This window comes from Triticum aestivum, chromosome 1D, assembly GCF_018294505.1.
Source record: "Triticum aestivum cultivar Chinese Spring chromosome 1D, IWGSC CS RefSeq v2.1, whole genome shotgun sequence".
NCBI lineage: Eukaryota > Viridiplantae > Streptophyta > Magnoliopsida > Poales > Poaceae > Triticum > Triticum aestivum.
The window spans coordinates 485,815,095-485,838,999 of NC_057796.1; the positions used below are offsets into that span (position 1 = coordinate 485,815,095).

The window sequence follows — 23,905 nt, forward strand, 5'->3', positions numbered from 1 at the left end:
CTCAATACCTAGTTCAATCTCGTTACCGGCAAGTCTCTTTACTTATTCCGTAATGCATCATCCCGCAACTAACTCATTAGTCACAATGCTTGCAAGGCTTATAGTGATGTGCATTGCTGAGAGGGCCCAGAGATACCTCTCCGATACACGGAGTGACAAATCCTAATCTCGATCTATGCCAACTCAACAAACACCATCGAAGACACCTGTAGAGCATCTTTATAATCACCCAGTTACGTTGTGACGTTTGATAGCACACAAGGTGTTCCTCCGGTATTCGGGAGTTGCATAATCTCATAGTCTGAGGAACATGTATAAGTCATGAAGAAAGCAGTAGCAATGAAACTGTAACGATCATAATGCTAAGCTAACGAATGGGTCTTGTCCATCACATCATTCTCCTAATGATGTGATCCCGTTCATCAAATGACAACACATGTCTATGGTTAGGAAACATAACCATCTTTGATAAACGAGCTACTCAAGTAGAGGCATACTAGGGACACTTTGTTTTGTCTATGTATTCACACATGTACTAAGTTTTCGGTTAATACAATTCTAGCATGAATAATAAACATTTATCATGAAATAAGGAAATAAATAATAACTTTATTATTGCCTCTAGGGCATATTTCCTTCAGTTTATTGCAATACGGTTATTCATTTAAGTCAAAGAATAATTGTTGTTCTGTTTACATGAATAAAACCTTCTATGGTCATACACTTAATATAAATGGTTTATTGAATCTCGATCGTAATGATGCACATATTCATAATATTGATGCCAAAAAGATGCAAAGTTGATAATGATAGTGCAACATATTTGTGGCACTGCCGTTTAGGTCATATTGGTGTAAAGCGCATGAAGAAACTCCATGCGGATGGCTTTTGGAACCACTTGATTATGAATCACTTGATGCTTGTGAACCATGCCTCATGGGCAAGATGACTAAGACTCCGTTCTCCGGAACAATGGAGCAAGCAACAGACTTTTTGGAAATAATACATACTGATGTATGCGGTTCGATGATTGTTGAGGCTCGCGGCGGGTATCGTTATTTTCTAACCTTCACAGATGATTTGAGCAGATATGGGTATATCTACTTGATGAAACATAAGTCTAAAACATTTGAAAAGTTTAAAGAATTTCAGAGTGAAGCGGAAAATCATCGTAACAAGAAAATAAAGTTTCTACAATCTGATCGTGGAGGCAAATATTTGAGTTACGAGTTTGGTCTTCATTTGAAACAATGTGAAATAGTTTCGCAACTCACGCCACCTGGAACACCACAGCATAATGGTGTGTCCGAACTTCGTAACCATACTTTATTAGATATGGTGCGATCTATGACGATTTACCACTATCGTTTTGGGGTTATGCATTAGAGACAGTTGCTTTCTCGTTAAATAGGGCACCATCTAAATCCGTTGAGACGACACCATATGAACTGTGGTTTGGCAAGAAACCTAAGCTGTCGTTTCTTAAAGTTTGGGGCTGCGATGCTTATGTGAAAAAGCTTCAACCTGATAAGCTCGAACCCAAATCGGAGAAATGCATCTTCATAGGATACCCAAAGGAAACTGTTGGGTACACCTTCTATCACAGATCCGAAGGCAAGATTTTCATTGCTAAGAATGGATCCTTTCTAGAGAAGGAGTTTCTCTCGAAAGAAGTGAGTGGGAGGAAAGTAGAACTTGATGAGGTAATTGTACCTGCTCCCAAATTGGAAACAAGTTCATCACAGTAATCAGTTCTAGTGATGCCTACACCAATTAGTGGGGAAGTTAATGATGATGATCATGAAACTTCAGATCAAGTTACTACCGAACCTCGTAGGTCAGTCAGAGTAAGGTCCGCACCAGAGTGTTACGGTAATCCTGTTCTGGAGGTCATGTTACTTAACCATGACGAACCTACGAACTATGAGGAAGCGATGATGAGCCCAGATTCCGCGAAATGGCTTGAGGCCATGAAATCTGAGATAGGATCCATGTATGAGAACAAAGTGTGGACTTTGGTTGACTTGCCCAATGATCGGCAAGGCATTGAGAATAAATGGATCTTCAAGAGGAAGACGGACGCTGATAGTAGTGTTACTATCTACAAAGCTCGAATTGTCGCAAAAGGTTTTCGACAAGTTCAAGATGTTGACTATGATGAGATTTTCTCACTCGTATCGATGCTTAGAGTCTGTCCGAATCATGTTAGCAATTGCCGCATTTTATGAAATTTGGCAAATGGTCAAAATTGCATTCCTTAATGGATATCTCAAAGAAGAGTTGTATATGATGTAACCAGAAGGTTTTGTCAATCCTAAAGGTGCTAACAAAGTGTGCAAGCTCTAGCGATCCATCTATGGACTGGTGCAAGCATCTCGGAGTTGGAATATACGCTTTGATAGTGTGATCAAAGCATATGGTTTTTTATACAGACTTGTGGTGAAGCCTGTATTTACAAGAAAGTGAGTGGGAGCACTACAGCCTTTCTGATAAGTATATGTGAATGACATATTGTTGATCGGAAATGATGTAGAATTTTCTGGAAAGCATAAAGGAGTGTTTGAAAGGAGTTTTTCAAAGAAAGACCTTGGTGAAGCTGCTTACATATTGAGCATCAAGATCTATAGAGATAGATCAAGACACTTGATAAATTTTTCAATGAGTACATACCTTGACAAGTTTTTGAAGTAGTTCAAAATGGAACAGTCAAAGAAGGAGTTCTTGCCTGTGTTGCAAGGTACGAAGTTGAGTAAAGACTCAAAGCCCGACCATGACAGAAAATAGAAAGAGAATGAAAATTCATTCCCTATGCCTCAGTCATAGGTTCTATGAAGTATGCTATGCTGTGTACCAAACCTATTGTGAACCTCACTATGAGTTTGGCAAGAGGGTACAATAGTGATCCAGGAGTGGATCACTGGACAGCAGTCAAAATTATCCTTAGTGGAATAAGTAAATGTTTCTCGGTTATGGAGGTGATAAAGAGTTCGTCGTAAAGAGTTACGTCGATGCAAGCTTTGACACCGATCTGGATGACTCCGAGTCTCGATTTAGATAAATATTTAAAGTGGGAGCAATTAGCTAGAGTAGCTACGTGCAGAGCATTGTAGACATAGAAATTTGCAAAATACATACGGCTCTGAATGTGACAGACCCGTTGACTAAACTTCTCTCACAAGCAAAACATGATCACACCTTAGTACTCTTTGGGTGTTCATCACATAGCGATGTGAACTAGATTATTGACTCTAGTAAACCTTTTTGGTGTTAGTCACATGGCGATGTGTACTAATCACATAAAGATGTGAACTATTGATGTTAAATCACATGACGATGTGAACTAGATTATTGACTCTAGTGCAACTGGGAGATTGAAGGAAATATACCCTAGATGCAATAATAAAGTTGTTATTTATATTTCCTTACATCATGATAAATGTTTATTATTCATGCTAGAACTATATTAACCGGAAACTTGGTACATGTGTGAATACATAGACAAACAGAGTGTCACTAGTATGCCTCTACTTGAGTAGCTCGTTAATCAAAGATGGTTAATTTTCCTAGCCATGGACAAGAGTTGTCATTTGATGAACGGGATCACATCATTAGAGAATGATGTGATTGACTTGACCCATCCGTTAGCTTAGCATGATGTTCGTTTAGTTTTTTGCTATTGCTTTCTTCATAACTTATACATGTTTCTATGACTATGAGATTATGCAACTCCCGAATACCGGAGGAACACTTAGTGTGCTATCAAACGTCACAACGTAACTGGGTGATTATAAAGATGCTCTACAGGTGTCTCCGATGGTGTTTGTTGAATTGGCATAGATCGAGAATAGGATTTGTCACTCCGATTGTCGGAGAGGTATCTCTGGGCCCTCTCGGTAATGCACATCACTATAAGACTTGCAAGCAATGTGACTAATGAGTTAGTTACAGGATGATGCATTATGAAATGATTAAAAGACTTACCGGTAATGAGATTGAACTAGGTATTGAGATACCGACGATCGAATCTCGGGCAAGTAACATACCGATGACAAAGGGAACAACGTATGTTGTTATGCGGTTTGACCGATAAGAGATCTTCGTAGAATATGTAGGAACCAATATGAGCATCCAGGTTCCGCTATTGGTTATTGACCAGAAGTGAGTCTCGGTCATGTCTACATAGTTCTCGAACCCGTAGGGTCCGCACGCTTAACGTTCGATGACGATCGATATTATGAGTTTATATTTTTTGATGTACCGAAGGTTGTTGGAGTCCCGGATGTGATCACGAACATGACAAGGAGTCTCGAAATGGTCGAGACATAAAGATTGATATATTGGATGACTATATTCGGACACCAGATGAGTTCCGGGGGTCACCGGATATATATCAGAGTGCTGGAAGGGTTATCGGAACCACCGGACAAGTAATGGGCCTTATTGGGCCTAGGGGAGAGAGAGGGGCTGCCAAGGGCTGGCCGCGCGCCCCCCATGGGCCTAGTCTGAGTTGGACTATGGGGAGGGGTGGCGCCCCCTCCTTCCTTCTCTCTTCCCCTCCTTCCTTCTTCTCCTAGTAGGACTAGGAAAGGGGGGAGTCCTACTCCTACTAGGAGGAGGATTCCTCCCCCCTTGGCGCGCCTATGAGGGCCGGCCGGCCTCCCCCTCCCTCCTTTATATACGTGGTGAGGGGGGCACCCTAGAACACACAAGTTGACAGTTGTCTTAGCCGTGTGTGGTGCCCCCCTCCACAGATTTCCACCTCGGTCATATCGTTGTAGTGCTTAGGCGAAGCCCTGCGTCGGTAACTTCATCAACACCGTCACCACGCCATCATGCTGACGGAACTCTCCCTCGGCCTCAGCTGGATCAAGAGTACGAGGGACGTCACCGAGCTGAACGTGTGCAGATCGCGGAGGTGCCGTGCATTCGGTACTTGGATCGGTTGGATCGCGAAGACGTTCGACTACATCAACCGCGTTACTAAACACTTCCGCTTTCGGTCTACAAGGGTACATGGACAACACTCTCCCCTCTCGTTGTTATGCATCACCTAGATGAATCTTGCGTGTGCGTAGGAATTTTTTTGAAATTACTGTGTTCCCCAACATTGTGTTATTTCTATAATTGTCGGATCAGCGTGGCTATCAAATCAGGCTCAAAAGAGTTCCTCTTATTTTCCTCCCCAAACTCTCCCCTCCGGGCTTCACTGGTGAGGCCATGGATTCACCTTCCCTCTGCATGTCGCTTCGGCAAACGGTGGCGGGGTGGGGAATCGCGATGACTTTGCTCTGGTTAGTAGTTTAGGTTAGGGTTTTTTAGTCCTCACAAATCCGGCGTTCGGGTGGATGGTAGCGCTTCTTCTTCGAGTTTGTCTTTTGGGCTCCGATCCTCCTTGAGTTCGTCTGTCTGGACATAGTCCACGGAGCTCTGACATAGATTCCTAACGTCTCCTTAGGGCGGTGAGGTTAGGGTTTCTCGTTGTGTAGCGAGATTTGGTCCAGATCTATACAAGGCTCCAGGGCGCTAGTCCTTAGGGGCACATTTATGAAGACTTCCCAGCTCATTCTGGCGGCAGTAGTGGTTGTTCGGTGATCTTGGAATCTCAATGTAAATTTTGTTATGTTTGAGATGCTTTGTACTCCCTCCGATCCATATTACTTGTTTTAAATTTGTCTAGATACGGATGTGTCTAACATGTCTAGGTACATCTGTATCTAGACAAATCTAAGACAAGCAATATGGATCGACCGGAGTACCATATTATAATAGATTTGTTCCTTTTCAAAGAAAAAAAAGCATGGCTTCCAATCGAAGGATCTTGTTGGTCGCGAGATCTTATAGGTTTCACCTCTAGCCTACCTCAACTTGTTTGGTACTTGGCTTTGTTGTTGTTGTTGTTGTTGTTTTGTTGTTGTTGTTCCAATCGAAGGATCTTCTCCATCGAGCACACGTGGATTCATTTAGAGCATCTTCAAGAGCTTCCCAATAAATATCCCCCAGTAAGTCCCTAATAACTACAACGCTCAGGAGATTTTCTAGACTTCTAATATAAAGCTAGTTCATATCATTGTTTGGGTCAGAGACGATATTCGCTTCATAGTTCTTGCCTTTAGCGCCATCTTCTTTCATGTCAGATACCACGTAGTAGGAGAGCAGACCAAAAAATCCCAGAGTGGTGTATATACTGGTAAAATCATTGAGTCTTCTTGTTCCTCGAAACCTACGCCTGCAAGGGTGATAACAACCAAAAAAGCTCTAAGACAAGAAAAAGGGGGAAATAGAGCATTTTTTAGAGGAAAAGGGCTCGAGAGCCCCGGCTCCATTGCATTGATCAATGAAACCAGACCAAATTCAGTTTTACACCATCCTCAAGTCTCAACTAGGCAGCACTAAAAGAGGCTACCCTTCTACACCACTCCTCTAAAGCAGAACTAAAACAGCAGAAAGAACCCAAAAGCCGCACACTCACGGCCTGGCAAGTTGATACGCCTAAAATTACACAAATTTATCGCACCATTTGAGGTGTTACATCATCTCCTTCAGGCTCACTGGCCATGCAGTGCAGGCCTCCAGGGGTGGAAGAGAAAGTTCACCGCGTTCATCTTCCCCACCAGGCGTAGTGATCATCACATTGCAACATCTTTGTCCTACCCAGGGTCCGGCCACATGAGCAGAGGAGGCTCTCTTATCTTTTGTTCCAGCCTTGCAACCAGCCAACGCACTCTGTCATTGACAAGCCCTGAGTATAGGATCTCCCATGCAGATAGCATAGCTGCCATCTTTCTCCACACACCCTGCATATTAGACCACATAGCGCGACCAAAATACATGTCATTGCGAAGTTTCCACAAGGCCCACATAGCTGCAGCCTGGTAAATCTTAAGAGAAGTATTCGAGTTGCTATGCCACCACTCTAGCATGGAAGCAATATTAGTAATATTAGCCATATCTGCTAAATCATTAATATCTCTCCAGATCTCCTTCGCAACCACACACTCAAAAAACAGATGTCTCCCCGTTTCATGCTCTGCACAAAACAGACAGGATAGATCATCCACATGTTGTCTCTTACTGAGATTGTCTCTAGTAAGCAGCTTATTATTAAAAGCAAGCCAAATAAAAATCTGAACCCTAGGTGGAATTTTAACTTCCCACACTTTGGGTCCTTTCCCAGGGATAGCCCCTCTAAAATTAACTATCTTATATAAAGAACTAACTGAGTAAATACCATTAGCCTCATAATTCCACACTAAAGTATCAGCATCACTCAACAGACGAACATTTTTAATGCATTCAAACAAAGCATTCCAGGACTGCATCATGTCCTGAGAGAAACATCTCCTGAAATTAATCTTCAGGTTAGTTCCATCAACACACTTGCAACAGTCACATTATGCTCCTTGGCGATATTGTAAGATCCCAGAACTGAGTGGCCAGACTACTTTGACCACACCATTTATCTTCCCAGAATCTAATAGATTCACCATTACCCACTTTCCAGGGGTACCCAATATTGGCTGCTTTAGCAACCCAAATAACATTCTTCCAGAATGGGGAAGCCCCATCCGTGGTACAACTAAAAATATTGGGATTATGAGTATCATACTTATCATCAACAATTTGTTTCCAAATCTTACCATCCCCCAAGGCATATCTTTTGACCCAGGAGGCTAGCATACAAAGATTAAAATCAGCTAGGTTGGTTATGCCCAAGCCCCCATACTCCCTCCTAAGAGCAACAGCTCCCCAAGCAGCCAAGTGATACTTGTGGTGTCCCTCATAGTTATCCCAAAAGCAATGGGATAGTTGGGAGTTAATCATATTTAAAGCCCATTTAGGGAATTTAATAATCCCCATTAAATAAGAGGGGATACTGGCTAAACAGGCTTGCACTAGTATAAGCCTCTTGCCATAAGAAAGCAATCTCCCTCTCCACCCAGCTCCTCTCTTAATGATCTTATCAATCACAGGCTGTAGGTCCTCTCTTCTAATTTTGGAGTGGTGTAGGGGGATCCTAAATATTTAATAGGGAAGGCCCCAATTTTACAGCCAAAACACTGGGCAAGTTTAACAGCCTCATCATGGTCTATGTTAATAGGGACCAAATCACATTTATGAAAATTAGTCCTCATCCCCGACATCTGCTCAAAGCACGACAAAAACCACTTGAGGTGCTTAGCATTCTCTAGATTATTATCCAGAAACAACAGTGTGTCATCAGCATATTGCATGCTGATCACTCCAGCAGGTGTATTAGGAGAAAAAATACCAGAAATATAATTATTATCACCTGCCTTAACTAGTATTCTAGTAAAGACATCTGCAACTATATTAAACAATAAAGGGCAGGTTGGATCACCCTGCCTAACCCCTTTACCAACCAGAAAATAATCACTGTTGGTGTCATTTATCCTGACCCCAACAGAACCTTTATTAAATAGAGACTTGATCTTGTTTATCCACTTAGAGCTAAAGCCCCTATTGTGCATAACCTCAATCAAAAATTCTCTATTAATTTTGTCATAAGCTTTCTCATAGTCTAGCTTAAACACAAAGCCTGGTTTATTATTCTTAGCAGCCGAATGAATAATTTCATGAGCAGCTACTATGCTCTCCGCAATAAACCTGCCTTTAATAAAAGCAGTTTGGTTCTGGGCAATAATATCATTACACATAGGACCAAATCTGTCACTAGTGCATTTAGAAAAAAAATTGAAGCTACAGTTAGTCATGGCTAGAGGTCTGAATTTTTCTAACCTCACAGCCTCATTTTCTTTAGGAACTGGAGTGAGGAGGGAGAAATTCAATATGTAAAGATCCAATTCCCCCTTCTCCCAGTCTCTAAATAAAGAGAAAAGATCCTCCTTAATGACCTCCCAGAATTGTTGATAAAACAAAAAAGGAAAATCATCAGGACCCGGAGCACCTTCAGCATAAGAGCCAAAAACAGCTTCCTTAATTTCTTTTTCAGAGAAAGGAGCATCTAGCCTAGCATTATGAGCATCTGTAACTTTGCTACTATGGTCCCAGAAATCATCACTTAGATTAATATCTAGTTTATCCTAGAAACCAAAAAGCTTGCAGTAAAAATCTACAGCAGTTTTCAAAATACCTGGAGTGTCTGTGACCATTCCATCTTCACTTTCCAGCATTAGTATCTGCTTCTTTCTTCTTTTTTGATTAGCCACCGCTTGAAAATACTGTGTGTTCTGCTCTCCTTCTAGAATATCTCTGTCTGGATTTAATCTCTTCCCTCCTCTAGATTTCATTTAGTTCACCTGAAATACATTTTATCCTTTGTTTAGAACTAGGACAAAGAGGGTTAGTTTCTGTAGAAATATCTAAACAATTGTATTCAGCCACCAAGGCTTGCTTCTGTCTATTCTGGGCAGCCTCATAATTAAGCATCCAGCCTTTAATAGCTTTCCTGGTAACTCTAATTTTAAATTGCCAAACATCAATGGCTGGTGTTACATTTAGTATTCCAGGCTTTGCAGACCATATCTCTGAAACCCTTCACTTCTAAACACCACTTTTCAAATCTAAACATTTTACTCTTAGGAACAGGAATAACTTTAGTGTCAACCACCATGGGGGTGTGATCACTGCCCACTCTAGGCAAAGCTTTAAGTTGGGTAGCAGGAAACATAGCATCCCATCCAACAGACATAAAAACTCTGTCAATGGTAGCCATGATCATGTTGTCTTGGTTATTACCCCATGTATATTTTCTGCCAGAATTCTTAAGTTCAATCAGGCCAAATTTTTTCACCCAATCATTGAACATATCAGCCCAATGATGGTTAATCTGGCCAGTACTTTTATCCCCAGCTTCTCTAATGAGATTGAAGTCCCCACCTATAATAGTAGGACCATCCCAACCAGCTAGGATATTATGCAATTCATTAATAAAATCCAGCTTAAGAGCATCATAAGTAGACCCATACACAGACAGCAGCCTCCATTCTTTTTGATCTTGCTTATTCTTCAAGGACATGGAGATACAAAAAGTATGAATATTACAGAAGCTAATATCAAACAAGTCTTCTTTCACTCCTATCAAGAGCCCCCCTGCTGTGTTATCCGCAGGGAGCCACTTCCATAGGAAACCACATCTATTGTTAATGGCTTCCAATTGTAAGGTAGCGAAAGTTTCTTTCTTAGTTTCAGAAAAAACAAATAATATCAGGGCATTAAGTCCTAATCAACTCTTGCACTCTTAGAATTTTTCCAGGGCTATTTAAGCCTATGACATTCCAAAAGATGACTATCATTTAATATTAAATTCAACTTTCCTCCTACTTCTACTTTTCTTACTACTAACCACCTCAGTCCAAGAGTTGTCAAGGTCCTGGTCCACTTCTATTTGTGCACCAGGGGAATCCCCTGATCTACTCTCACCTCTTGGTGGATACATATTAAACTCCTCTCCAGTGATATCAATATCCGGAGGGAGAAACATATCTGGATTTTTTCATGGAAAATACCTAACCTCTCTCTCTCCACCTCTTTAATGATAGCTACATTGTGAGAGGCAGAAGATGTATTTCCCAGATTTATTCCAGATCTATTTGCAATATTAATTAAATGCTCATTATCTAAGCAAGCAAAAGAGTTAGCCATACCTTTATCCTGCTTGTATTTGGGTATTTCCAAATCCCTCATTCTCTTTAGTTCTTGAGCTTTTTGCAGGGCAGGTTTGCAATCTCTCTTCACCCTATCACTCATTCTGGTAGCTACTACAGGGCCCCATTTTCCTTTTTTATCCTTTGTAGCAGCATCAGATTTTTGTCCATTAGTATCACTTCTCCCTTCAACAGCTTCAAACTGAGGCAAGAGATGGACACCAATGTTCTCCACAGGTTTCTTCTTCACTATTTCCACATAACTCTTGGCTATAGGAGCCTCTTGTAGTTTAGCAAACACTGTTTTCTCTAGGCTTGATTTTACCTCATCAGCGCATACAGTATTGCTCTTTGACTTGTGTCTGGGAGTAGCAGAAGGCATGGGGGGTATGATTTGTCTTGCTGACATTATTATCATGACTAGTATCCATATCTTCCCCTAGGAGATCATCATTTTCAAATTCATCCTATTCTCCCTGATCAGTCCCTTTATCTCCCTTCTTTGGATCAGATGGGTCATCAGTACTTTGTCCAGCCACTGCTTCCTCCTCCATAGTAAACTTCAGTAAATACAGTTCATGGTTTATTTCAACTACTCTATCAGTAGGAATTTTCTTGGGATATCTGACAGCCACCTGAATTCTCACTTTTTCATAGAAGCTTCTGAAAATTAGGTGCCAGTCCACATTAACCAGAATCCCCAGAATGGTGGCTATTTGCACAAAGGTGTTCCAGCTAAACTATTTAGGAGGCAGTCCCTCAATCACCACCCAGGTCTCTGTTAATGAATCATATGATGGTAGATCTCCTAGCCAGTCTTCAAAGGAAATTGTAACCCCTTTCTTCTTCAGGTTGATTGAGTCATACTCCACCAATTTTGCAATCCTTTTGTTTGGAGGAAATCTCACAAGGAACTTACTTTTGTTGAATGGCCTTATCTGCCAAGGCCAGTTAGTCTTCCACATATCTGAAAAACATCGCCCCAGCTCCTCAGCAGTGATAGCTCCCTCTTCAACTATAACCAACCCCACATTACCAATATTCAACCAATCATTGTCATTTGTTTCCCCTGTTTCCACATGAAAGAAACCCAGCCCTGTATTGGCACTCCCCCAATACTGAGCAGCAGGGTAGGTCTTGTACCAAGCAGGTCAGACATCCATGTGATGTCCAGGAGTTTTACACATGAAGCAAACTTTAGGAACAGGGCACATACCAACAAAGTGACCTAGTACCCCACAGTTGTAGCAGATAGCCCCAATGAACTTAGAATCCACCTGATAGCTACCTGCCTCATCAACAGTGTCAGAAGTTTGATTTATCCCAGCGCCAGCTTCTTGATTTTTCAGAGTCTTAGCCTTCTGCTTCTTCTTGGACTTACTAGTTCCAGGTTGCCCCAACTACACAGGCTGCATGCTCCCCCAATCTGCCCACTGCTGCTCCTCGCAGGCTGCTGTTGGTAATTGATTGGAGGACCAACAGGCGGTGGGATATACTGGTACGAAAACTGCATCTGTTGTGGCCACTGCGGCATCTGATTGTAGTGGTTGCCCCAGCCCCCTCCATGGTAACCAGGGAACATGTGGCCGGGAGGAACCATATTCGGTCCAGGCATCAGCGGCGCAATCGGTGGTCTGGAGAAGATATTCACAGGGGGGCCTGAATTTTGCGCACGGGGCCTAGCTGGAGGAACAGTGGGGACGGTCGTTGGAGCTGTAGGTCTCCCCAACTCATTCCTCCCCCTTCCTGCCGCATATTTTCCTCCTCCCCTTGAATTTTCTCGACCTCCTCCGCCAGCCATCTTCTTAACAACCTCCGCAAACGCAATTCGCCCAGTCTGCCTAGACCACAGATCTCTCAAAAAACTGAATTGCTTTGGTGGTGGTAGCCGATCTGATCTCCCTATAGGGTGGCAGTCATCGGCAGAGAACTCGCCCTTCTCTACCAACTCCTTCCTGATCCAGACCAGGTTTCGGTTAGAGGCCCTCTGGCGGCGAACCCTAGCATGGGGGGATTTATTGGCCTCTCGAGAATTTCCACTGGAAGGCGTATTATCATTATGCGCCTGCTTCGTCACCCCACTAGCATCGGCGGTCACCACTGCGCCACGTGGCCCCTTCTCGCCCCGTCCGATTTCACCTCTCCCAAGCAGAAGAGCCCTCCTAGCTTTGCCGTTGACTATTCTACTCGGCGAGGTCATCACCAACGGCGGCGGCGAGACCCGCCTACTGGCCGGCGAGGCCCTTTTCCCCTGACTTGCAGATCCTGGCGGCGTGGAACGCACCGTATGGGCAGCCGAGCTCAATCCCGACTGGACGCCGGTGGCCAGGATGAGATTTGCAGCGGCGCACCTGATGCTATCACTCCCAGCAAGCACTCCCATCGCAGCGCCCTCCGGGGATCCTCTGACTTTGCCTCCGCCCTCGCCCACATCACGAACGCGGCCGACGAGGAGTGAGGAAAGGCAAGCATCCTCATCCTCTCCTCCGCCGTGGCCTCGTCGTAGATCTGCTTCGCCAGGATCCTCTGCTCTCCCTCTGCTCTCGTCTGGCAAACCTCTGCATACCTGGCCGCCGCGGCTCGTGTGTCCAGATCCCTCGCCGCCGCCACCGCCTGATCTGCCACCTTCCACTCCTGAACATGCCGAATCCACGCCGCAGCGGCGTCGCGAATCCTGGTCGCACGCTCCACCCACCCCTGAGCCCCAGTCGCCATGAGTACCCCCTTCGGAACCGGTGAAATCAACCTCACCATCTCCGCGAAGGCTTCGTGGATGTGGGGAGGGAATCGAGAGGGGGAAGGGGGAGGGGGAGGGGGAGCGGCCTCGGCCGCCGTCCTCAGGCCTCGCCGCCGTGGAGGCATGCCGCGAGGTCGGAGCGGCTAGATCTGCGGTGGGGGCAATGGCGAGCGGGAGGCGTGGAGTCGCCGTGGTTGCGCGAGTGTGGGAGCGTGTAAGCGCGTGAGCGTGAGCCCTCAGGGGAAATAGAGCATAGTTATGCATATGTTTGAGATTATACCAAATGGGGTCATGAGGCCTAGGCTCCACTTGAGCAGCAAGTTGAGTGATCAGGCAATGAATTTGGATGTCTTTCCAGGACAACTGGCGGTAAAGTTCTGCCATTTTCACCTCTGTGAGCAAATCAAACAACTCTTCTTTCTTCTTGTCAAATTCCCTTTCCAGCTCGCCGCGAGGCCTTGCACCAGATGTCGGCTGGCCACACAACATGATCGGATTCATATTAGTATGGTTTCCTTGATAGAAATGTATGCCATACTATGAGATATATTGTCAGAAAATTATATAAAAACAAACCCTGTCATACATAGTTCAGAATTGGTCACACCTGGAATCAATTAGCGGCATGGATATTAACCTTTTAGGAGAAAAAAATAAAAATTTCCCAAAAATACCCACACACACAGAAAGAAAGTAGGAAGGGGAAGGCTTGGTCACACCTGGTAATGGGCTTCGGTCCACTAAGGAATTGACTGACAAAATATGTGGTCAGTATATTTAACACAGCAAAGACAGAGAACAAACCCCAAAAAAAAGAATGTAGCTAGGTCCCGGTCTACTAGGACTGAACCAAATATCAATCGAGTAACATAACATGTAAGAAAAAAAGACAAATAATTGATTTTTTTTCCTTTTGCACGGATCTCATGTAAGATTTGACTAATATAATATCGACTGCCAAGACTGAAAAAGAATAACAGATGAGTCGTAAAGCAAGATCATTAACACACAGCACGGACTGACACAAAATAAAATTCCAGACAACATACATGCAGCTAAATGAATAAAATAGCAAAGACCTTCTATATACTTCCTCTGTAATGAAATATAAGAGTGTTTAGATCACTCACTGTTTTAGTAATTTAAACGCTCTTATATATCCTTATATCCTCTGAGGCAGTACTTAAAGAAAAAGTAAGCAAGCTTGTGTAATACGATTTTTTTTCCCACCGTGCGGGAGAGAAGAAAAAACAACGAATGCATGCATGCATGGCTGCATTCGTATCCGTCCACCACCCATCTTTCTTCTCGTTCATACGAGCCGAGCGAGCGAGCGGGCGAGGCCCCAAATTAAGGATCCGTCCATGGAGCAGCTCCGGCAGGTGGGCGAGGCCCTCGGCGGCATCGCCGCCCTCATGGCCTTCCACCACGAGCTCCGCGTCAACCCGCGCCAGTGCCGCCTCCTCGCCGACGCCTGCGAGCTGGCCTTCGACGCCGTCGCCGCCGAGGTGCGCGCCTGCCTCCGCTTCGACGACCGCCTCGCCGGCAGGTGGAAGCCCCTCGAGTCCCCGCTGCGCGAGCTCTGCCGCGCCGTCCGCGACGCCGAGCACTACATCCGCCTCTGCTTCGGGGACCTGCACGGCGGCGGCGGCGGCAGCTGGTGGGCGCGGGCGGCCGCGCTCACGCACGGGGTCGAGTGCGTCCAGCTGCACCTCCACGGCCTCCTCTGGTGCGTCTCCGTCGTGCTGGAGTCCGTCGAGGTCGTCGCCGAGGCCACCGCGGCGCTCAACCCCGACGAGCTCGCGCGGCGGCGGGTGCTCTTCGCCCGGGACTACGACAAGGACCTCCTCGATCCGGCGCTGTTCCGGCGAAGCAGGGTGGGCAGGGCGTACCTGGCCACGCAGGAGCTCGCCGCCCGGATGGACACGGCGTGGGCGGAGGACAGGTGGCTCCTCTCGCAGCTGCTCGACGAGATGAGATCCAAGCCCTTATCGCGGCAGGAGCACCGGATCGCCGACCTCCTGGCCGCGCCGCGCGGGGAGCCGCACCCGGCGTCCGCGCTCCTCCTCGGCGACTTCCACATGCGACGGCGCCTCGGGGGCAGCCTGAAGGAGGTGCAGTGGATGGGGGAGGCCTTCGCCGTGAAGCACTACGTCGGGGTGGACGCCGACGACGCCGCGGTCGGCGCGGAGGCCGCGCTGCTGACGTCGGTGGCGCACCCGAACGTGGCGCACTGCCGGTACTGCTTCCACGACGAGGAGAAGCGGGAGGCGTACCTCGTCATGGACCAGATCATGAGCAAGGACCTCGGGAGCTTCTTCAAGGAGGCGAGCGGCAGCGCCAAGCGGCCGCGCGCGCAGCTCCCACTCGTCGTCGTCGTCGACGCCATGCTGCAGATCGCGCGCGGCATGGAGCACCTCCACTCCAAGAAGATCTACCACGGCGAGCTCAACCCGTCCAACGTGCTCGTCAAGACGCGGGGCGGCGCCGCCGACGCGTACCTGGTCGTCAAGGTCGCCGGGTTCGCCGGTGACCCCGCCGCAGCGGCCGTGACCAGCCCCGGCCGGAAGGCGTCGCACGCCGCCGCCGCCGGCGCAAACGCAAACGCCAATGCGAGTGGCAATGGCAGCGTCAACCCCTGCATCTGGTACGCGCCGGAGGTGCTGGAGAACGACGAGCCCGGGCAGGCGGCGGCGAGGCGCACGGAGAAGGCCGACGTGTACAGCTTCGGCATGATCAGCTTCGAGCTGCTGACCGGCAAGATCCCGTTCGAGGACAACCACCTGCAGGGGGACAACATGAGCAAGAACATCCGCGCCGGCGAGAGGCCGCTCTTCCCGTTCCAGGCGCCCAAGTACCTGACCGGCCTCACCAGGCGCTGCTGGCACGGCGACCCGGCGCAGCGGCCGCCGTTCAGCTCCATCTGCCGCGTCCTCCGCTACGTGAAGCGGTTCCTGGTCATGAACCCGGAGCAGCACGGCGGCCAGGGCGACGCGTCGACGCCAGCGCAGCCGCCAACGGCGATGCCAACACCGCCGGTGGACTACCTGGACATCGAGGCGCTGCTGCTGAGGAAGCTCCCGGCGTGGCAGAAGCAGGCGGACGCGGCGCCGCGCGTGGCCGACGTGCCGTTCGAAATGTACGCGTACAGGGTGGTGGAGAGGGAGAGGGGCAAGGCGGCGATGCTGCACATCGGCAGGGGCTCCGACTCCGGCAGCGAGGCCAACTCGCTGTGCGGCGACGAGGGCGTGCACAGCGGCGCGACGGTGCCGGAGGTCGTGGAAGCGGCCCCGACGTCGAGCCCGCGCGCCAAGGCGTGGTCGCGGTCGCCGTCCTCCAAGAGCACCGGCAGCAGCAGGTTGGCGCCGTCGGCGTCGTCGCCGCGCAAGCCGGCCGGCAGGGTCGCCGCCGCCAAAGCAGGCAAGTGTCTGTAGCTGCGTCCTTCTTGGAGCTCGCCGTTGAGCATGATGATAATGGCGTGCGTGCGTCTCTATGCAGGGTCGCCGCAGAAGTCGAGGTCAATGGGGGTGGTCCGGCAGGTGGCGCCGCCTCAGCAGGTCGGAGCCCTACGACGGACACCGAGGATAATGTCCGACGGGCAGCTGCAGGCCGCCGTGATCCCACAGTCCCGGCGGCGCGTGGCCGGGGGTCACGCTTCAGACTCAGAACTAGGCTAGAAACGCAATATTTTTTGATGATACTCAGTAGAAAACGCATCTTAGACAGAAGAAGATTTTACATAAATTCAGAAGCAGATTTTACATAAATTCGGTACGTGCATCAGAAACTCTAATTGCTCGTCATATGGAAACTACTGATACACGTAGTAGATGGAAACAATGGGTCATCAATTGCAAATAAATAGACTAGGAAATGCAAATGCATGTTCAGATAGCAGCATTGATGTCAAAGAGTTTTATTCAGACACATATAAGCAGCAACACTCAACAAATGAGACATGCCAGTCACAAAAGGGATAGAAATGAGACGTGCAACAAAGAGTGAAGAAAAGAAGAGAATCATGAAAATCAACTATTAGCAGCACACAGCATGCAGCTTATGTTTCAATCAATCTCAATACAAGGTTCCTCACTGAATAAGACTTTATGAGTCAGGCAAATGCTTTAATGCTTTACAGCCAACTTATTACTTTCCGAATCGAGAGCAATTAGGGTTCCGGAGCCAGTAGTAGGATATATCGACAAGGGCTGAGAGGGCCTTATGCTGAATGGAGCCTCGGGTCCTATTGTCCTTCTACTCGCCCTGCCTAACAAAAAAAGGGAACTCGACACCTACAAAAATAGAAGTTGATAACACGGACAGCGCTAGGTCCGATTCTTCAGTCTATCCTCATCTCTACTCCTAGAACATCCTTCACGGCCTCGTACGTGACAAACGCAATGGCGATGGAAGGCACCACCTGAAGAGCCAAAATACAGGGGCAGTGAATTAGAGAAGAACAATATTGAGATATCCGGGAAGCTTATTGCTCATTAGAAGCATTACCTTCACCGAGTTGGGCACAAGACCCTTGTACAGAGCACCAAACCCTTCGTGGCGAACAGTTTTCCTGAATGCATCAATCATACCATTGTACTGGAGTGCCTCTTTGCCCTCTCCAGTAACAATAGAAGCAGCGTGACTCCAGCCAACCATCTGCATCCTTCTCCTGACAACATCAAGAGGGTATGCCACAGTCTGGCCGATGGTTCCAGCCACAGCTCCGCATCCAAGCCTTGTTACTACGTGCAGCTCATTGTCCTTTGCAAGATCAAATGCATTTGACTGGAGGAGCCAGTCCTTCAGAGACTCGTACACAGCAAAGTTAAGGCCAACATAAGGGACCTGCAAGAAGAAGAAAACAAAGCATTGAGAGGTAAGTGCCCATCAGCAAGACGCATCACACAAATAGATTACAGTACTAGGTAAGAGGAACCTACAACTCCAATCACTGATGGAAGCCAGCCTCTGTATAAAGCACGGAAGCCTTCTTCACGGTACACTGTGCCCAATGCATGAAACATACCACGGTACTGGTAGGGAGATTTCTCTGTCTGCAGAAGTGATATTATTGTCCATTCAAATAGCATATGGAATGAAATTTAAGCATGTAATAACTTGTATTAAACTATTGATGTTCACAGTATCATGATGACAGAAAGCAATGAAATCTAGACGGTACCTGAACAGTAATCCTACCCCTGACCATATCCATGGGATAAGTAGCAGACATGGCTATGATACCAGCTGTGGCTCCAGCTCCAAGGCGCAAGATTGGACTAAGCTGAGCATTCTCTGTTCACAATAATTAACATGTGACCAAGTGTTAAATCCACAGGACTTCCAGCAATTTATATCTATATGTGAGACAACAATTCCTAAAACAAAAATGTATGAAAAGACAGTCAAACATGAATTCTTTAAGTAGTTGAGCAAAATCAGTCTGATATGTATGACAGAGATCTTGAACTATATGTAACCACTAACAGAAGGGTATTCAACTCGGGGACTTCTTTATTCCACATTAACCTATGGATTATAAATTAATAAAAATACAATTTCACGTTCAATTTGGTGAGCAGCAACCTTTATAATGCTTAGGCCTCGAGCAGTGACCGGAGTTGGATTAAAGCAACATGTGACTAAGGAGTAAATGCCATATAGGTCAAGAAACAAATGTTATGATAAAATAAACACTACTAGGACACACAGTTCATGCAGAAATGATACTTCCATTTCTTGCATCGCAATAATTATTATTTTAAAGCAACGAATACAATATAGTGGTTGGATTCAGATTCAATGAAGTGCCTGTCAAATTAGATTAAATAATAAGAACCTAAACAATTTCATGACTTCTAGTTAATGATAGACAGGCCGCCAATGCCATGAGGTGGAGAATCTGAGTACACCAATTAAATTTCTCTTTTAATTATTTCCACAAAATGGCAGAGCAAGTACAGCTGCGATTGTAGACATGACCAAACACTAGAATCATGTGTACAGCTGCAATTGTAACATGAGGTATGTTTTCACTTCTAAAGAGACGAAGATGCCAAACTCAGGAAAACTAATTTATGCAGTAAGGACAAGGGAAAACGGCATACCATCCCCAGTCTGTTGCCGGTACAGATACAAAATACCCCTGTAAGAATGGTACAGAAGGAAATAACATATCAAATAGAGCTTGCATGAAACAAGAACATGTCAATACATGGTAATAAGAAATGCTCCTAACCAATTTCAGGTCAAAACTGTCTCATCGTGCAACAGAGATAAGTTCTGCAAATTGCAAACTACAAATAACTAGGTGGTGGAACGCAAGTGGTTATGTAAGGCAAGAGTAATTGCAACCAAAAACCCACCTTGATGCTTGCTCATAGCTGAAGAATTTCACAGCAGAATTTGGGACAATCCTTGCACAGTTAGTTCCATTGCCCTTAAACAGTCCACGAAGGCCTTCTGTTCTCCATATATACTTAAGCCCTTGAACGGTACCATTGTACTTGATACTGTGAGGATTTTGAACCTGCAAGGAAGGTGATATAAGAAAAGGTCCACACAGTGAATTTAACAAAACATTTCCTTTTCAATTTTAGTAACAAAAGTATTGGGATCCGGTAACAAGGGTGAACGGAATATTATTAGCATTATTTTCTCATGATGTCTCAGAACTGAAAACGTGAGCAATTAATGTGCACTCAAAGAAGTTTAGTTTGAGTGGCCACCACAAATTAGAAATGGTTCCATGACTGCAACAAATGTTAATAACTAGCTATAAGACAAAACATGGCTTGAATTATAATAGACAGACCATATCTAACACACTGATATGGTGGATATGTACATTGCATCACATTCACATCAATGTTAGCTGATATCATTAATAGAAGAAACTTTTGAAATAATCAAAGAATATAATATTGCTATTAATTTAGTCATCTGATGTCTTAGTACATGGTAAACAGAACAACTTAGGCAAAGACAATTCCATCAATTTATCATTCAACCAACATGAACAACAACATGCCACAAGATAAAAGCAAAATGATGATCTACACCTGAAGCAGGATCTTCAATCGCTCAAGCGGAGCAACAGCAGTCCTCGATCTGTGCAAAACAACAAAATAAACAAAACTCATAAGCATACACACCTACCATATCATTGACACGCAGTAATCGGTAAGTATTTTTTAAAAGATAAAACAATTATGCATAACATAATCACGTAAATAGCTTGTAACCTTTCATGTGTGTTTCGAGTATGTTTGCAATGTTCTTAATGGCCAGCACAACAGAAGAAGAGGAATTCAAGCTTTGACTTCAGCGAATTATAACAACATTTTCTAGCTAGAGTACTAACTAAGGAAGAAAAGATCAACCTGCCATAGTCTTGTACCCAACAAATATACTATAACATCACATCATGTAACCACAGATAGGCAATCAGGGGCTTGGCTTTACAATCATGACATCATGGAGAATCACATGCTTGCAAGTGCACCACTGATTAACACATCGAATTAAGAATGCACCAGTAATTAACATTCAATCCAGATTCTTAAAGCCTGTGGTTAATCGATACTTCTGTGTGTGTTGGAGTGGGTGTAGTTTAGCAACTTGTTCTCAAGAACGCAATGTTTCCAAGTGGCTAAAAAGCAAAGCAAAAGGCAAAGCCAGCTTTGACTCCAGCAACTATAACAACGTTGATAGCTAGAGTCCCAACCAAGGAAGACAAGATCAACTAGCCATATTCCTGTACCAACCAAATATATAGTACTACATCAAGTAGGCACTTAGATGCTCAGCTTTAGATAATGGGATTTCATGACATCATGAAGAACCACATACTGAAGAAGGCGCCAATAAAGAATGCACCAATAATTGACACCTCAAATAAAGAATGCGCCAGTAATTAAGATCCACAGATCATAAAGCCTGGTGGATCGACTTATTTGGGGGGTTTAGCAACTTGATACACTAATCTTGGATATAAAATGTCCAGCCCCAAAGTAGCTCCAATTAAAGGAACTCATTGTGCAGAATATTAGAGATAGCAACTTAATAACAATGAAAAACAACAGCATACAAATTTGACATTGAATTGACGGTAACAGGATGGGGAGAAATTCTAATATAACCCCATCCAATGTTTTTCACCTCAGACTCAAGGTCTATCGCTAGGGTTTAAGCGTCAGCAAACTGATCCAAACAAAACAATTAGCATTAGTCAAAATGCTCGACAGCAGATTCTGCCTGACGTACTAGAGATCACGAAGCGGTCATGTGTGCACAGGGAAATGGTATAGATCATAGACGAAATTAATCAATCAGATGCGAAACTAATCGAGACCAACAACTCTACCAACCGAGATCTGAGCGGCGCGCGGCAAGGGTTTAAGCGTTCCGAATCCCAGCATCGCAGATCGCCCTCGCCCCCACCTAACTACATGCATCGACTCGCATGCCAGGCGAATCACGCGCATACCACGAGACCAATCGCGTCCACTTAGAAACCTCAATTGCCCCGGGGGAACACGCGATTCCGACACGGGCCAAACGCCAATCTAATTACAGAAATCGCCACGAAATTGCGCCGAATCTGGGAGTTGCATCCCGTTGCGAGAGACCTCGTGGAGGGGAGCGAATCGAGGAAGGGGAGAGAGGGGAAGGAGGAGGAAGGGGGGACTCACAGGCCCCCGGCGACGCCGCCGGCGAAGAGGGACTTGCAGACGGTGAGGACCTGGTGGCCGGGCCCCTTGACGCCCTCGCGCGCGAGCTTGGCCTCCTCGGCCAGGTTGACGATGGTGTTGACGGCCGTGTCGCCCCTGCTCTTCCCCACCACGTCCTCCGATGCCATCTCCTCTCCCGCGCCCGCCTCCCCTCTCGCCCTCCCGGATCGCGCGCGGCGGCGACGACCTCCCCTCGCCGCGCCTCGGAGGAAGATGCCTGCCCGGGGTTTTTGCGGCGGCGGCGGCGCGAGGAGGGAGGGGGCGCGTGCGTGGGCGTGCGGTGGGGAGAGGCGCTGGTGGCTGGCTGGCTCCCTCCCTCTATTAACCCATTCCCGGCGTCTCGTTGCGCTATTAGCGCCGCTGCTGTTACGTGCACCCCACTCACCACCAGCTCATCTCCCACTGCGAGTGGGACCGACAGGGCCTCCGGTCCCGCATGGCATGGAGGTAACCGTCAATCTCGCGTGTGCGTGCTGCGTTTCTGCGTGGCTCGCTGGTTTGTGGGAGGTGGCGGGCGGGGTGATCCTCGCCGTCCATGCTTATCCCCCGAAAGCGTCGGCCTCGGGATCAGCGACTGGGGCCCAGCTGTCGGTCACTGAGATGGAATAGTGTATTGGCGAGACAGAGGGGAAAAGTGAGAGAGAGAGAGAGAGAGAGCGGGTTAACGGAAACCTAGATCCGTCGCGATGGGGAGGGAGGGGGGGAGCTGCTGCGGCTGCTTTTTCCCGCGGCCTGCTGCTGCTGGGCTCCGATCCCATCGCGCATGTCCATCTGGTGGCCCTCTAAAGACACCATCCAAAAAAACTGGCCCTATAAGGGTACAATGGTGGCATATGGATACATATGCCCCATGACAAAAGGTAATTTAAGGCACCTATATTTATTTTTTCTCCCCAATGCAAGCTATCATTAGTGGGCCTCATTAAGAAATAAAAAATAAAGACTCTAGTACACATGCATCTCTATTTTTCACTTCAACCTTTTCAGTTTTTGTCACCGGACCACAATTTTTCTTTTCAAGCACCCGCCTCCTGGAGAGGATCCCGCTTCCCTATCCGAACCTACTTTACGTCATATCCGATCCTACATGGCATACGAGGCATTACCTTGAGGCTATGCATTGTGCATGCCCTAAACGCTTTAAAAGAAATTATTTGGTGTTTACTCCCTCCATTTTTATTTAGTTTGCATATTATATTTGACTAAAGTCAAACTTTGCAAAATTTGACCAAGTTTAGAGAAAATAATAATAAACATTTATCATATAACAAATTTATATGATGTGAAAGAACATTTAATAATGAATCTAATTATTTTGATTTGTTAGTGTATATGTTAATATTTTTCTCTTTAAACTTTGTTAAAGTTTACAAAGCTTGACTTTGACCAAAACTAATACGCGAAGTAAATAAAAACAGAGAAAGTATTAGAGCAACTCCAACGGGCCGACCCAAACGGACGGCGCATTTGTCCGCTTTTTGTCCGTTTGGGTCGGCCGCCCGCCCGTCGTCCGCCCAGTTTTTCATTTGGGTCGGCAGTGCGCCCAACGCGCCGACCCATTTCATGACCGCGGGCGCTGTAGATCATGCCAGCGGCCATGTCGTCGCCCTGATTTTGGCGCTCCAGCGCGCAGGAAAGGTTCGCGCGCGCGGGCGAAAATCGGGCTAGAGCGCGCTGGTTTTGGCGCTCCAGCACGCGGGAAAAGTTCGCGCGCGCGCCGCGGTCGACCCTCGTTATAAGAAGGCGCTCCCTCCACACTCTGTCCGCCGCAAACTCGTCTCGCCCCCTCTCACTAGCCTCGCCGCCTCTGC

At 46.4% G+C, this 23,905-nt stretch overlaps 2 protein-coding genes and 1 long non-coding RNA gene across 3 annotated transcripts; 1 reads left to right on the forward strand and 2 right to left on the reverse strand.

The window, feature by feature from the left end:
• Window positions 1-6,278: 6,278 nt before the first annotated feature.
• On the reverse strand, window positions 6,279-12,683 carry LOC123178147 (uncharacterized). Its single transcript, XR_006489356.1, has 3 exons — window positions 10,626-12,683; window positions 9,113-9,278; window positions 6,279-6,794 (listed from the first exon to the last, which is right to left on the reverse strand). It is a non-coding gene; the product is annotated as an uncharacterized lncRNA (long non-coding RNA).
• A 1,985-nt stretch (window positions 12,684-14,668) lies between these two features.
• On the forward strand, window positions 14,669-17,153 carry LOC123183297 (mitogen-activated protein kinase kinase kinase 7). Its single transcript, XM_044596073.1, has 2 exons — window positions 14,669-16,782; window positions 16,861-17,153. Exons 1-2 carry the CDS (start codon window positions 14,727-14,729, stop codon window positions 17,037-17,039), a joined length of 2,235 nt encoding a protein of 744 aa, XP_044452008.1. The 5' UTR covers window positions 14,669-14,726; the 3' UTR covers window positions 17,040-17,153.
• Window positions 17,154-17,364: 211 nt separating this feature from the next.
• Window positions 17,365-22,396, reverse strand: LOC123183298 (mitochondrial adenine nucleotide transporter ADNT1). The gene is made up of 8 exons (XM_044596074.1): window positions 22,056-22,396; window positions 20,424-20,472; window positions 19,728-19,891; window positions 19,470-19,507; window positions 18,545-18,657; window positions 18,303-18,416; window positions 17,869-18,207; window positions 17,365-17,782 (listed from the first exon to the last, which is right to left on the reverse strand). The coding sequence occupies exons 1-8, from the start codon at window positions 22,220-22,222 to the stop codon at window positions 17,702-17,704; spliced, it is 1,065 nt and encodes a 354-aa protein (XP_044452009.1). The 5' UTR covers window positions 22,223-22,396; the 3' UTR covers window positions 17,365-17,701.
• Window positions 22,397-23,905: the final 1,509 nt, after the last annotated feature.